At 34.4% G+C, this 16,552-nt stretch overlaps 2 protein-coding genes across 2 annotated transcripts; one reads left to right on the top strand and one right to left on the bottom strand.

Moving 5' to 3' along the window:
• Positions 1 to 719: 719 nt before the first annotated feature.
• Positions 720 to 2,052, top strand: LOC110686999 (uncharacterized mitochondrial protein AtMg00810-like). Its single transcript, XM_021863635.1, has 5 exons — positions 720 to 961; positions 1,068 to 1,095; positions 1,203 to 1,475; positions 1,523 to 1,813; positions 1,918 to 2,052. Exons 1-5 carry the CDS (start codon positions 720 to 722, stop codon positions 2,050 to 2,052), a joined length of 969 nt encoding a protein of 322 aa, XP_021719327.1.
• A 2,954-nt stretch (positions 2,053 to 5,006) lies between these two features.
• Positions 5,007 to 5,712, bottom strand: LOC110686945 (histone H3.2). The gene has a single exon (XM_021863567.1). It carries the CDS (start codon positions 5,620 to 5,622, stop codon positions 5,212 to 5,214), a length of 411 nt encoding a protein of 136 aa, XP_021719259.1. The 5' UTR covers positions 5,623 to 5,712; the 3' UTR covers positions 5,007 to 5,211.
• Between the last annotated feature and the right edge of the window lie 10,840 nt (positions 5,713 to 16,552).

Genomic DNA, 16,552 nt, shown 5'->3' with positions numbered 1-16,552 from the left:
ACTTATCTTCTTAACATTCTTCCAACTAAAGTCTTAGGCTATAAATCTCCAACTCAAATTTTATACCAACGTGATCCAATCTATTTGGCATTACGAGTCTTTGGTTGCTTATGTTTCCCTCTTTTTCCTTCTACCTCTATTCACAAATTGCAAGAACGATCCACCCCTTGTGTCTATCTTGGCCCTGCGCCTAACCATCGAGGTTCGAAGTGCTATAATTTATCTAATGGTAAAATCATCATTTGTAGGCATGTGAAGTTCATTGAAAACGAATTTCTGTTCTCAAAGCTCCATACACCGAAAATTGACGATTATGATTTTTTGGATCAAACTCCACTAAATCACCTACACCATTTCAGCGCCTCTCAATCTCACCCACTCCATCCCCGGCCCAGCCCACTCCCCCCTCTTCCTCAAATCAGCACACGCACCCACAGATTGATCCACAGGTGGGCTGCGGCAATTCAAGCCCAACCGCAATCCCCTTGCGAACCATTCTGCCATCCCAAACTCCTCAGTCCGCTGTCACATCTCCTCTATTGGGCTCCCCTACCATCGAAGCCCAGCACACTTCCATTTTAACTCCTCCAATTTTTGACAGTCCACACACAAATCTTGCGCCACCTCCTTCTCCAACCCGTACCACTCATCAAATGACCACTCGAGCTAAGGACGGCATTGTAAAACCTAACCCCAAGTATTTTTCCAACTTAAACACCATGACCACTACATCTATCTCTCCTATCCCCAAGGACCAGGTTAGTGCTATTCGTGAGCTTAATTGGAAAAATGCAATGTTAGATGAATATAATGCTCTTATTGATAATCACACTTGGGACTTGGTTCCTCGGCCTCCTAATGTGAATGTTATACGTCCTATGTGGATATTTCGTCATAAACGAAATTCTGATGGTTCTTTTGAGCGGTATAAGGCTCGTCTTGTGGCTGATGGGAAGACTCAGTAGCAGGGTATTGATTGTGATGAGACTTTTAGTCCGGTTGTCAAACCGACCACTATTCGTACTGTTCTTAGCATTGCTATTTCTCACTCTTGGTCGATCCATCAGTTGGATGTCAAGAATGCTTTTCTACATGGTAAGCTCAATGAAACAGTTTATATGCATCAACCCATGGGTTTCCGTGACAAAAGTCGCCCTGATCATGTATGTCTATTGTGAGGTTCGCTCTATGGTCTCAAACAGGCTCCTCGGGCCTGGTATCAGCGGTTTGCAGATTTTTTCACCTCTATTGGATTTGCTAACAGTAAATCTGATAATTATCTGTTTATTTTTAGACAGGGATCCGATACTGCTTATATTCTGTTATATGTTGATGATATCATTCTTACAGCATCCTCTGATAGTCTACGGACTCGTATTATGGATCTTTTGGGCTCCGAATTTGCAATGAAGGATTTAGGTCCTTTGAGTTTCTTTTTGGGCATTGTTGTCACTCGTGAAGTCGTGATGCTAATGGTATGTTTTTGTCTCAGAAACAGTACGCCTCTTCTATCATTGACAAGGAAGGCATGTCTAATTGTAGTCCTTGTCCTACACCTGTTGACACGAAATCTAAACTTAGTGCTTCTCATGATGATCCATATGAGGATCCTACTAAGTACAGGAGTCTTGCAGGAGCTTTTCAGTATTTGACTTTTACCAGACCTGACATTTCATATGCAGTTCAACAGGTGTGCCTTCACATGCATGATCCGCGCAATGCGCATATGGGAGCTCTGAAGCGTATTATACGCTATTTGCAGGGCACTTTATCTTTTGGTTTGCATCTATATAAGTCTTCTATTAACCAACTGGTTGCTTATACTGATGCGGATTGGGGGGGATGCCCCGACACCAGGCGGTCTACTCGGGTTATTGTGTGTTCTTAGGGGATAATTTGATTTCCTGGTCTTCTAAGCGGCAACCTACATTATCTAAATCTAGTGCAAAGGCCGAATATCGTGGGGTTGCCAATGTGGTATCTGATTCTTGTTGGATCAGAAATTTGTTGCTTGAGCTATATTTTCCTATTCGAAAAGCAACTATTGTTTAATGTGACAATGTGAGTGCTATCTATCTTTCTGGAAATCCGGTGCAACATCAACGTACTAAACACATTGAGATGGACATTCTTTTTGTCTGTGAAAAGGTCGCTAAAAGGCGAGGTACGAGTACTACATGTTCCTTCTCGTTATCAGATTGCAGATATTTTTACGAAGGGTCTCCCACGGGTTTTGTTTGATGACTTCCGTACTAGTCTTAGCGTTCGTGATGCTCCCGCTAGGGGGAGTGTTAGAATATATGTTAATATATTCTTGTATATATCTTAATTAGTTAAGTGTATATTTTAGTATTTATCCTATCCTAGTTTGTGGGCATTAGGATAATTAGTTAGCACAATTGTAGCCGAAAGATAGCTACCATACTTTGTATATATTGTTTGCACAGTTAATGGAAAGGATCAACGATCACATTCTTTCAGAAATGGAGGGTATACAAGAAGTCAAGAAGTACAATCATATTAACATATCATCATAAAATGAATAATTTGATCAGGTCTAACTTATATATTTTGATCTTACCACTAAACTTAGAGCTTATTAATTAGTACATTATCCATAAGATAAATATAATTAATAAACGAGATGTCTTCATGTGTATTTTCCAACTACAAATTATTTATGATTTTCTAAATTTCATAAGTAAATGCAAAAATGATATAATTTGGTTTAATCTGTCCTTTGATCATTTATGAGATAAGCAAATATTTATTTAAATGAGTGAACTGATCATAGCATGAAATCATAAAGCAACCTCCTTTATGTTTTAGAATTTGTTTAAATTCAATATTAATTCCGAATTAAAAGAGACATATACAAATCATCATCCTAATAAGTCAAATAAAAACTTTTTATTTTTTATTTTTTGTGTTTAGAGAGTCATAAAGACAGGGTGAGAATTGATCCCATAATTAAACTAAGAGAGAAACTCTAACTAATTGAGCTATCCATCACTCTCATCAAATTAAAACTTTAGAATATTAAGAAATAGCGGACAAAATCTTATTTTATGTAAGCGGTAAGCCACATCCATTCCTCAATAATTAAAGGTTCTGTTCCATTGAGGATAATGTTACATTGAAAACAAATAATATATGAAGTTTTCAATTTATTTTAATAAGATTAACAATAAATTAATTTTCTGACCCAATGCAACTTCATACAATAACAATTTGAAGTATGTTAATCTTCTAAAGTCTTAATAATAACCTCAACTATGCAAGCATGAACTATTTTCAATGGACTCAATCACTCAATAGACATAATCGGTCGACCTCCCACCGGCCCATCTCTTATCTCCTCTAAGGTTAACACAAACTTGGGTTCCCTATGTTGAAAATAGTCAATCTTACAAACTCGTGTTCTCTTAGAAAATGTAACTATTAAGTATTAACCACATTAGCAAATCATTTATTTATTTATTTTTATTATTATTATTTTTTTTATGTATTTTAACCTTCATTAATGACTTAATGCTATGAACGATAGTAACTAAGAATAGTGGTTTTACCTCTTTTTTTTAATCAAATGTAAAAAAAAAAAAAAAAAAAATTGTTGCTATGTTAATTTCAATGTTAGGGCCTATTCTCTTACGTTGAAATTCAGTTCAATTCAGTTCAGCTCCTAATTTCCTTCTATTATAAAATATTCAGTTCAGTCAACGAGAACAGATCCTTAATCATTAAAATAAAGTTTAACTTCTTTGAAGTTATTCAAATACTAGTATATGAATTGAGGGTGTTGCCTTCATAATGAGTTTCTCCAAAAGTGGAGATGCCTTAACAAAATCAGCCCATCCAAGTAGGCTTTCATCACCCCTTGCTAGTTGCTATAACATGAAATTCCATATGCTTGAGGTTTCATCACCCCTGACTCGCGGATTTGGCCTGTATGCTTCTTCAAGATAGTTGCTGTTATTCTACCTTCTGACAATTGTGATATTTTATAGTTGTGAATTTGTGATGTTGTATGCTTTTTTCCCCCTCTTTTCTAGGCTGACTGAATAGAACGAGATTATGTCAATTCAATAAGTTATCTAAGTTTTTTTATGCACACTTACACGATCCTCTTTAGGTGATTGATAAGATTGTCATAGTGAATTAGTGATTGTAATAAAGTTAGTACTCCGTAACTCATATCTTTGCAAAATTGCACACTGCAAACTACACTTATAATGCTCTGCTCATTTCTGACCTCTTTTGTTGCATGCTTGAGAAATCAAGTTGTATTATTCAGTTGCTTTTATTTTTTATTTTATTTTTTTGAAAATTTCTAATCCGTGTATAAATATTAGTATTGCAAATTTAGATCAACAATCTAGAATGAACAAAGCACTGACTCCACTTTATAAATTTAGTCATTTAGATAAGAAATAGCCCTTGTAATCATATGGTTGCTGCCACAGGCAGTCTGAGCTTAGTGTAGAATTTGATATGGTAATTGAGCAAATATAGTCTAGCACATTATCATCTTCCTCAAATTCATTGTACTTTAATCTCCCTTCATTGCTCATGTTTCGGGTTGAACTAAAATCTCAAAAGTACAACTACAAATCTCCTAGACTATCAATACTATGGAGTAACTTACAATTTTCAGTCATTACAGTCAATCACAATTCACATTCATAGCACACCATTCAATTTCAAATTTGACCAAGTTACAATATCATTTGATTGTTAACAACTTAATAATTTAAAAGTCGAAAGACCCATTTGCCTAAAAGAAGAAATTAGACCAAATCGCAAAAAATTTCCAATGTTATCACATCATGCCCAAGTTTTAGCAAAACCTCAAATAAGCCCAATTTCAAGTAATCCCAAATACAGGAAGAAAACAAACAATTAAAACATTATTCCATAATATACGAATTAAATTATTCTTTAGCCACACTTATATCAGAACATTACCACAAATCCAGCATATAAACAGCATAAAAAAATAGGGGTTATTTCAACAAGCAATTTAGAAATGTCACCATTTTCATTTCATTGATTAAAATTCAATGTACATATACCAATACATAATAAAACTACTATCACTATTACCCATATTAGATTTCAGATTAATCAACTGAAACATCATCAAACTACTACTACTACCTTCTTCGCAAAACCCTAACCCTAGAAATTCCAATTGAAACCAAAACCCAAAAATCAAGCCCTCTCACCACGAATCCTGCGAGCAAGCTGGATATCCTTAGGCATAATAGTAACCCTCTTAGCGTGAATTGCGCAGAGGTTAGTATCTTCAAACAGACCAACCAAGTACGCCTCGGCAGCCTCCTGAAGAGCGGCAACAGCAGAGCTCTGGAAACGGAGATCAGTCTTGAAATCCTGAGCAATTTCTCTGACAAGTCTCTGGAATGGAAGCTTCCTGATGAGAAGCTCAGTGCTCTTCTGGTACTTCCTGATCTCACGAAGCGCAACGGTTCCGGGTCTGAAACGGTGAGGCTTCTTCACTCCGCCGGTGGCTGGGGCTGACTTCCGGGCTGCCTTGGTGGCGAGTTGCTTCCTTGGGGCCTTTCCTCCGGTGGATTTTCTGGCAGTTTGCTTGGTTCGCGCCATTGTTGATGATGAGAGAGAAAATAAAGGTTTTAGATAGAGAAAATTTGGAGTTGCAGAGAATGAATTGAGATTGTGAATGATTTAGGAGGGAGAAAGAGAGCGGTTATTTATAAGGAGGAGTTTTTGAAAATCGAGGTTGGGAGGGAAAGGATGTGGAGCGTTGATTTATGGGTATAATCGACGGTTGTGGTTGGATTTGGGGTTGGACACACGGATTATGGAATTGGAGGGTTAGTTATTGGCGGTACATTGCTTTAAAAGGAAATTCAAAGGTTTTGGCTTCGCGGGAAGTGGAATTGTTTTTTTGTTGTTTAGGAGGGGAGGTGAAGTTTTATGGTTTTGAATTTAAACGGTTTCATTTTCTACTACGTATTTTGTGAATTCCCTCCTAGCTCCTACTCAAAAATTTCAATTCACTCTTTTCGACCTTTTTTTTTCAATTTTTTATTTTTTGAAACATATTTCCATATTCAGTTTATTTTAAATTTTTAATTCATTCTAATTCAATATAATTCGAGAAAAGAACATATTTCCATATGAGAAAAGAATATAATTCGAGTGATTTTCCTAAATAATGATGGAAAGAGCTGAAATTTCATAATTATGGTTGCTATTTTTTATGAATTCCCAATCTACCCATGTCATTGGTTCAATTGGATTTTTTTTATTATTATTTATGGCAAAATCACTATTTCAAATAGCAATTTAGGTAGATAATCGCTATTTGAAGTAGTGGTCTTATTAGAAGGAAACGATTTCCCATTTAATACTATAATAAAAAAAAAATTGACTTTTCTTATTTTTCTCTCTTCTTTTCCTTAGCTCTTTCTCTATATTGTCTTTCAAACCGAAGTTCCCTTCCTCCATTGCTAATTCACACTTAAGCTTTAGATCTCCATCAAATTCCTCTCATTCCCTCTTCTAATTTCATTACTACCCATCATCCTCAAAGCCATTGTGGGTGGATTTAACTAGCTTAAACCCCGTGCCATGCCATGCACGATAAATCTAATAATTTTTAAGAAAATTAATTATATTTAAGAAATAAAATTGGGAAATTCTCAATGGTGAACTCCACTTTCTCCATTTTACAAGTGGTAAACAATCTTAAAATTAATTATCAATGGTGAAACTCACCTATAATTAATAATCAAATGGTAACCTTAATTATAATATAATCTGATTATTTAACCATGGTTAACACTTTAAAATAAACTTTTAAAAAAATATATCTGAAATTACATTACTGCCCTTATTTAATTCCCTTCAACCAATTATGTCAAATCAAACATAAACCCATTGTCTTCCTCATTCAGATTTCGTAGAATTCGAATGCTGGTTCATCAACTCTTTCATTTTAAAGCTCAAATTTTTCATATTCGTGGGAAAAAATTATTGGGTAAAAATTATCGAGTGTTAGCACATTGTTTTGGAGGTGACAGGTTATTCAAGAGTGAAATTTAGGGCAATTTTCAAGAGAATTGGGGGAATTGAGTCGACTAAATTGCGCAAGTTTGGGGCATAATTCTGGATTGTTAGGCATCAAAGCGAAGTAAAATTGCGATCTTTGTTGCAAATTTATCAACTTGTTCTTGAATCAAAGTCAGGTATGTGTTTTTATGCTTAAAATTGCACCATCCCCTGTTTTATGGTTTCGTATGGTTGATGTTTGTATAAGTTGCTACTTATGCTTGTTTATTGTCAAATCTAGATTGTACATTGATAAACTCTTTTATTTCATGTTGTATATGTGTTAATTTTATGCAGTTGTTGTGAAAATGGTTGTATGGTTTGGTTGACTGGCGCCAGCTTTTAACTATAGCGCCTGGCGCCAATGCTGGTGTTTGGCGCTACGGTTAAAATGTTGGCGCCAATGCTGGCCCCTGACGCTACTTCCCACATGCCTCAGCAGCTTTTTGTGCTCGATAAAATTTTCCAGTTTCACGCGGTGTTATTACGGTCCTAGTTGTGAAAGATATTTCTCAAATTTCCTACGTGTAAAATCCTATGTTTTTAACTCATTACGGATGGTTTTTCCAATGAGATATTTTTTATGCATATGACAATAATTTTAATCAAAATTACGCACATGAAATACTTAGAACGTTTCGAGTCTCATCCACTCATTCTAAATCATTGCCGAAACAAATTCAGGAATTAAAATAGAAATCCTCCCCGGTGGAGTCGCCAAAAAACTGTAGGGAATATTTCAAGCGTTAACCCCTAGCTTGAACCCCACTGTAATCATACACTAAAGTACGGTGACGTCTAAAAGGGAAGAAGATAGAGCAAAAGAGTCGCCAACAAATTTTAGGAACTTGTAAACCGTTCACAGGATGAAGGTTACACCCCTTAACGATCCAGGAGATCGTCAACTCCATAAGGTCTAGAACCAAATAAGGGTTCGGGGATGAAGGTACAAATCCAACCTAAAAGAGATTGAACCTGCCCTAATAATAAGCCTCTACTTTATTCTAGTCGTATTCATGTGCGCTTTTTAACTAACATGCAATCAATAGGTTTAGCCCTAAACCTGTCTATCTATGTTGGTTGAATTTAATGCACAAACAAATCTATTATTGGCGATCACTTGAAATTACAATCAGATTAACCCTAACAAGATTATCAATTATCTTATTAAGCGTGATTACAAGTGCAAATTCCCTTTAAACATGCATAAAAGGCGTGATCAAGCAATAACAATAAATATCAAGCAACATGATAAATAATAATAAACTTATAATCATAGCAATAATCATCGTAATAACAAGCATATTAATCATAATAATAATAATAATATCATCATAAATAAAATAATCATCATCAAAATAATAATAATAATAATATTCATAATCATTATAACAATTATAATCATAATCATGTTCATGTTAATATTAAAGCATAATAATAATAGCAAGATCCTAGGCATGATACTAACAAGATTAATAACAAACCCTAGCATGTCACTAAGCAATAAAAATCAAATCTTTAGCCCTAACATGATACTAACAATCATAAATATTAGGAAGAACATAGGAAGCATCGTAACAATCATATTTAATATTAAAATTACCCTAGACATGATACTAGGAATATCATAATAACAATTTAAACATGATTTCTACATCATAACATCAATAAAAACCGTTAAATTACTTACTTTGATGCTTCGTACCTATTTATAATAACAAAATACACACGTTAGTAACTTCAAGGAAAATAATAAAACAAAACAATTAAATTAAATACTTGAAATAAAGATTTGGGACCAAACCCTCAGATATTAAACCTTTCACGTCTAGGGCGAAGGCAAATTCGAATATGGCTAGGTGTTTCTAGATCTTGCGAATGCGGAATTTTGTATGTAAAAAAGCAATTTTAGAAAAGAGAGAGATGGTGAATGATTAGAGAAGAGAATGAGAGAATTAATTGAATGAAAACTGATTGTAGGTGAATCTTAATTAAAACTGACTGTTGATGAGAACTGGTGATAGTTGGTGAATGAAAACGGAGTTTTTAATACGTTATCTATAGAGAAAATCAGCCAAAAAGATAAAATTAACAAAGCAGAGTATTGAAGCACGCAAAACGAGATTGGCGCCAGCCATTGGCCATTGGCGCCAGGCGCCAACGTCGGTGCCAGGCACCAACGTCTGTGCCAGGCGCCAATCTTGTTTTTGACGCGTTTTCTAAAATCTGATAAATTTTGCCGTACAGGAGGATAAAATCGTATATTTTCCTCAAAAATGTTCTTTGATTTTAATTAAAACTCTGAAAAGTCAACAAAAGTCAATTTATCAATGCTAATTGAATTAGGAATGAAAAGAACCTTTTAGAAGAATCTAGAAGACTAAAACCATTCCTAATTGCATTAGGAATGATAAATCATATTAGGCCCTCCCCTAGATCATTGGACCGCATATAAGGCTCAAACCGGGCCCAATTTAGTAAATTGGCCATAACTTCCTCAATATTCATCGGAATTGGGCTTATAATATATCGTTGGAAAGCTCTTGTCAAGCCCCATCCAACTACACTACTATTGGAACCATATCATGGACCAACCAAAATGGATTAGCTGTTTTCTTGAAATAAGTTTTCAAAAACAGAGAGAAGAGAAAAGAAACTAAAACTATTCGCAACATTAAACTTTCCACACTTTCGCTTCATTCGATTATGATTCGACGTGAAAGGTACTCATCACTGGGTTTGGTTTTGGGAGACACAAATGGGTGTCTACAAGTACCAGTAGACTCTACCTCCATTTCCTCCCCAACCCTAATTATATCCCCTTCCTTCAACCAGGCGAAGAAATTGCAGCTTTTACACTTGAAGAACAGCCTTCGTGGGTTTCTAGTTGTCTTTGATATCATAACAACAACAATTTTGGGAGGAGAACATTCACACCACGTACGCTTCACCCACATAATGCTATCATCCATGGTGATTGCCTTCCTACTAGTAGACGAGCGACTTTTCCTCATCGAAAGTAGTGGAAATTGGGGGGTAATTGCTAGCAGACAGAGAGAATTGAAGAAATTGAAAATTAGGGTTCATACGAATTGGGGGAAATTGGGGGAAATTAGGGGAAAAGATTTAAAATGTGGGAGGGGAGATTCGTTTAGGAGGGAATTAGGGGAAATAATTTTGGAGGGAAATCTTATTTTTTAGGGATAAGTAAGTAATTACAGCTGTACTTAACCACACTAGTTAAATAATCAGGTTATATTATAATTAAGGTTACCATTTGATTATTAATTATAAGTGAGGTTCACCATTGATAATTAATTTTAAGATTGTTTACCACTTGTAAAATGGAGAAAGTGGAGTTCACCATTGAGAATTTCCCAATAAAATTTGATAAAAGATACACAACAAACCTACATAAATTATATTGTCATAATTTATATCAATAGGCAAAGAAAAAAAAAGGGATTTTTTGGGTTGCCCATACCCGAGAATTTTTTCAAGCGAGGCTTCATTAGACCAGGTCTAGTGTCCAAATTAGTAAATACTTACTTCGTATTTGTAAATGTCTTTTAATAAACAATAATCAAATAAAGAGTGATGGGTAGCTCAAATGGTTAGAGCTCCCCTCCCAATTCCAAGTGATCTTGAGGTCGATTCTCGTTACTCGCCCTTATAGCGCTCTAAACACCAAAAACAATGGACTAAAATCTCCACTAAAACTATTAGAAAAAGTCACTAAATCTTCATTAAAACACTTACTAGCAAAAGTGCACAGTATACATATAGATATATTAATTACAAATACTATATCACCTTTTATATATAAGAAAATCATTTCAATGGAAATAAATTCTACTCTGGTCATTAAAGGCAAGAATAATCGATAATTGGGCAACACTATTCTATATTATTACATTTTCTGTTTATAGGTTAATGCTCTACGGACATATTAATATTTTTAATTACGTAATTTACAAAAATATTAATTGATATTTACCTTTCTATAGAATTAGACGATTGATCGATATAATAGTTAAACACAACTTTTGTTCTATAGTTTTACTATACTCGACCTATAAATCCTTAATTTGTGATAATATATGCGTAGTAGTAAATTTCCAAAAACAAAATTGTAATTAATTTGAATATATAGTTATATTGAAATTATTGAAATAAAGTAATAGCTAGAGGTATTGGAAAAAAAAATTAAATGATGTTTTAAAATAATTTCTCTGACATCAATTATATGACTCAATTTTATTATTATTTTTTTTTGGCAAAATCTAATAATGCTCCGTTTAAAAGATGATTAAAAAGGAGTTGGAATAGTTATTTTAGGTAAATGTGTATTGAAAAATTATGAGCACCAAATAAAAAGGAATATATTTTCCATAAAAATAATATGAAAGATTTATAATAATATTCGTATAGAATCAAATATTAACAAAAAAAAAGTTAAAAAAAAAGAATTTTGGAGGGAAAATACAACACCGAGATGTGACGCGTGTCACTCTTGGTGTCTAATTTAGTATTAAGTTATTGATTATTGATGATTTGGGAATGGATGAAATAAATTTGGGAATCAAAATTTTTTAATGGTAAAGGATGGGCCCAGCTTGATTTCCTATCAGAGGAATATCAAGTGGGTATTACACTATTGCCCACATAGGAGGGGCGATATAAGCTTGAACCCGGGTCTCAGCCACGGGAGCCGAAGCTTAGCTCCACTGAGCTATAGTCTTCTTGCTCGGTTAATTTAACATTATGTCAACTTTTGTAATTATCGATATAGCTAATTAAGATTTGATTTTGTTGAGGCCTTCCAAAGGGAGATTTGTGATGTATGAGTAAATACATAACGAGGGGTATTGGGGTCATTTCACGTTAATGCATTTCTGAATTTTAAGAGTAGTACCATTGGGTTATCAAATGTACCCACTGGATGATAAAATATTATCATTGAACATTCAGTAGTACTATGTATATATGTAGTGATACTATATATTCATTAAACGGTACTCACTACGTATAGAAATAATATCATTACATAGTCAATGGTATTATCTAAGCTTTCAATGGTCCATTTAAAAGTGGTCTCACTTACCCATCTCTCTCCTCCTTTCTCTCACCCCCATTTGCTAGTTTTAGAGTGTACCATTGGGTGATTTATAGTATCACTAGATGATCAAATAGTATCATTGAACATTCAGTATATTTATTCAATGGTACTGTATATTCATTTAGTGTACTAACTACGTGTAGAAATAGTATCACTACATAGTCAATGAGATTATATAAGCTTTCAGTGGTTGTAGGGAATAGTTTCAAGCCTTTAAAATCCCACTAGCTTGAACCCCACTGTGATCATACACTAAAGTATGGTGGCGTCCAAAAGGGAAGAAGATAGAGCAAAAGAGTCGCCAACAAGTTTTTAAGGAACTTGTAAACCGTTCACAAGGTGAAGGTTACACCCCTTAACGATCCAAGAGATCGTCAACTCCATAAGGTCATGAACCAAATAAGGTTTCGGGGATGATGGTACAAATTCAACCTAAAAGAGATTGAACCTGCCCTAATAATAGGCCTCTACTTTATTCTGCTCGTATTCATGTGCGCTTTCTGATTAACATGCAATCAATATGATTAACCCTAAACCTGTTTAATCTATGTTGGTTTAATATTAATGCACATATAAACTATTATTGGCGATCACTTGAATTTATAATCACAATTAACCTAACAGGATTATTAATTATTTTATTAAGCGTGAATGCAAATACAAATTCCCTTTAACCTGCAATAAAAGGTGATCAAGCAATAACAATATAAAATATTATGCATATCAAGCAACATAATAAATAATCATAAATCAATCATAATCATAAATGTTAAAAAGATCATAGGAAGCATCATACTTGATATTAAAAACACCCTAGACATAATACTAGGAATATCATAAATAACAATCTAAGCATGATATCTACATCATGAAATCAATTAAACCATTAAAGTACTTACTTGGATGTCTCGTATCTCTTTCTAATTACAAAATACACAAGTTAGTAACTTCAAGGAAAATAGATAATCAAAACAATTAAATTAAATAATTGAAAGAGAAATTTGGGGACCAAACCCTCAGAAATTAAAACCTTTCACGTCTAGGGCGAAGGCAACTTCGAATATAGCTAGGTGTTTCTAGATCTTGTGAATGCGGGATTTTGTATTAAAGAGAAAAGTTTAGAAAGAATGCTAAAAGATTAATGATTCATAAACTAATTGTTGACGATTGATGATTGTAGATGATGAATGAAAACGGAATTTATTAAAACTTGAACTTAAGAATAAAAGAAATGGTGAATGATAGATGATAATCCGTCCCTCCAAACGGAGTTTTTGATACGATATTTATAGAGAAAATCATCCAAAAAAAGATAATTTATCAAAACAGAGTCTAAAGATCGCAAAACCAACTTGGCGCCAGACCTGGCTCATTGGCGCTAGGACCAGTGGCTAGCGCCAGGTGCAATGGCTGGCGTCTGGCGCCAATCCTGGTTCCAGGCGCCAAGGCCTGGGGTTGGACGCCAAACCAGCTTTTAACGCGTTTTCGAAAATCTGATAAAATTCCTGTACTGGAAGATAAAATAATATAATTTCAGTCGAAAATGCTATTTGATCTTGATTAAAACTCTAAAGAATCCTAATTGAATTAAGAATGATAAAACCTTCTAGAATGTTCTAGAAGACCAAAACCATTTCTAATTACATTAGGAATGATAAATCATATTAGGCCCTCCCCTAGATCATTGGGCCGTACTTAAAACTCAAACCAGGCCCAGTTTAGTAAATTGGCCATAAATTCCTCAATATTCATCGGAATTGGGCTTATAATATATCGTTGGAAAGGTCTTTGCAAGACCCATCCAACTACACCACTATTGGATCCATATCATGGACCAACCAAACTGGATTGGCTGTTTTCTTAAAATAAAGTTTTCAAAAACAGAGAGAAGAGAAAAGAAATAAAACTTTCCGCAACACTAGACCTTTCCACACTTTCGTTTCATTCGATTATGATTCAACGTGAAAGGTACTCATCACTGGGTTTGGTTTTGGGGAGACACAAATGAGTGTCTACAGTGGTACATTTACAATTGGTCTCACGTGCCCATCTCTCTCCTCCTTTCTCTCACCCCCATGTGCTTTACAATATTTTGCAATATTTGCAAATATATATCAAACCTACATTAGTATTTCCTCGATTTTAATCTGTATTGATTGGATTATTATTAATCTTGGCTTGACCTTCACAATTCACCCCTTGATTTGTACTTCGTATGATTACGTAGATTTGATAACTCAATCAAATTTTTTTTTTCCAAAATATAATGGAAAACTACCAACTTAGGACATGTTTGACATCATTTTTTGTTTTTTTAAAAACAAAAAATAAAAATAAGGTTGTTCCACTTTATCTAAAAAATATCATGATTCTAATAAGTTTGTCTAATTTTTGGTTCATTATATGACATATATCCTATGATTTTGAAAAATAAAAAACAAAAAATAGAATACCATAAACAAACCATAAACTAGTGGTTTTCTCGGCCTTAAAAACACCATTTGAGTTGACAATCTCCTTGATTGGCTACCGCTAATTCAGACGGCAGTTTTGGGCTAAATCAGGAGGGAAAAAAAGTGGTTTAGTACATAGATGATGACATAGAGAGCAGGTTGGAAAATTGTGAAAGAGTAATGTATATATGAATGTAGTTCAAAGTGTAAATGTATTTATGAGTGTAGTTCTTTAGAGCATTATTGAGGAAAAGCACTTCATAAATCCTCCAAAATTAAAACAATCTTAAAAAAAAAAAAAAAGCTCTACATGACAATGAATTTCAAATATTTGGGTGTCAAGAAACACAACCTTTATTGTAATTTTTAAAATTTAAACCATCCATTATATACGTAGTAAATCATTATGTTTCAATTTCATCCCGCTCTTCATTATTATTGCTTCAAAATAAAATATGCATTTTTTAAGCAAAAAGTGGAAGTATGGTGAAAAATGAAAATTGGTGCACATGTTTGCAAATTGGCTAGAGAATAAAAAGTACTCCCCCGGTTATGTTTTGTTCTAACCACTTTTCGTTGTAAGTCGCTTTTTTTATGCTCTACTCACAACAATGATAGAAAAATTAGATTACAAAGAACACACGCAGTGAGCCAGTGACACAACTTATACAATTTGTTGGATATTTTAACTAAAAATAATTATTATTAATTGGTTTTAATTTAATGTATTTATTTTTTAATTTAAAATATAACTTAAGTATTTCATTTTTGAAGTTACTGTATTATTTGCTTTAATGTTTGCTTTGACTTTGTGGTGGCTTTGGAAGTGGCGTAATACTAGGAGCTTTGATGGGGATGCATCTAATATGCCTGTAGATCAAGTAGCATTTATATATGCTAGGGGTAGCCACGGTGAAGAGGGCGTGGGAGAGGCATTTCATAATTCACAATCCGGCCAAAAGAAAGAGAGAGAAGAGATATTTGTGCGATGGAGTCTGCCTAGAGTTGGCTGGGTTATGCTAAACTCATATGGTGATGCGTGTGGGAACCCGGGCCTGGTTTCTGGTGGTGGATTGATTCGAGGACACAAAGGGGAGCTTCATGAAGTGTTCGCAATTAATTGTGGCATTTGTATCTGTACCAAGGCTGAATTTCTTGTGGTGCTCCAATGCTTAGCCATAGCTTGGAATGGTGGGCACAAGAAGGTTCAAGTCTGTGTGGATTCTGAAGTTGTTGTTAGAATGTTATCGTTCAAAAGTGTCGTGCCCTTATCTCGAGAGAAGAGGGATGGGACGTCACCATTGAACACTGTTACAGGGAGGCAAATTGTGTTGCGGATTGGCTGGCCAATTTTGAAGTGGAAGCATCTCAACCCCTTACTATCTTCTTACCGGTCCCTAAGGATCTTACTGCGGTTTGATTGGAGGAGCTTGAGGGAGCAACTAGACCGATGATGGTGCCAACTCGAGAGTAACGTCTTCATTTGGGGAGCTGCTCTTTAGTTTAGTGCTTTAACTGTTTCTTTTTTGTGTTTTTTCTTTATGTTTTTTTTGTTTTTTTTTCTTTTGTTTTTGTGTGTTCTGTTTCTAAGCTCTGCCCATTTTCCCACAAAAAAAAAGAAGTTATTGTATTATTTTCTCACCATATTTAAATTAACATTATTATGAGATTTGTAACTCTTAATCTATTTTTAAAGTTACTAACGTATAATTGGTTTTTAAAACAAAATTAATACCTAAAACTCCGCCTGAAGATCAATGTCACACAAGAAAGCCTTGCCCTAGCTGACCGGGCGGAGTTTCGGGAAGTGTATTTTTACTATTTTCGGGTTTCTTATCTTAAGGGTTATAAATACCCTTTGTAAATCCCAACTAAACATACTTCGTTA

This window comes from Chenopodium quinoa, unplaced genomic scaffold (genome assembly GCF_001683475.1).
Source record: "Chenopodium quinoa cultivar QQ74 unplaced genomic scaffold, ASM168347v1, whole genome shotgun sequence".
In the NCBI taxonomy this organism is placed as follows: Eukaryota; Viridiplantae; Streptophyta; class Magnoliopsida; order Caryophyllales; family Amaranthaceae; genus Chenopodium; species Chenopodium quinoa.
This window is presented reverse-complemented; position numbering and strand designations above follow the sequence as displayed.

Excerpts from the sequence above, each read along its gene's own strand:
- LOC110686999 (XM_021863635.1), top strand. The coding sequence starts at position 720 with ATGACCACTACATCTATCTCTCCTATCCCCAAGGACCAGGTTAGTGCT. Across the intron at positions 962-1,067 it reads GTGGCTGATGGGAAGACTCA|TTGGATGTCAAGAATGCTTT; the intron begins GTAGCAGGGTAT and ends TCGATCCATCAG. Across the intron at positions 1,096-1,202 it reads CAAGAATGCTTTTCTACATG|GCTCCTCGGGCCTGGTATCA; the intron begins GTAAGCTCAATG and ends GGTCTCAAACAG.
- LOC110686945 (XM_021863567.1), bottom strand. The coding sequence starts at position 5,622 with ATGGCGCGAACCAAGCAAACTGCCAGAAAATCCACCGGAGGAAAGGCC.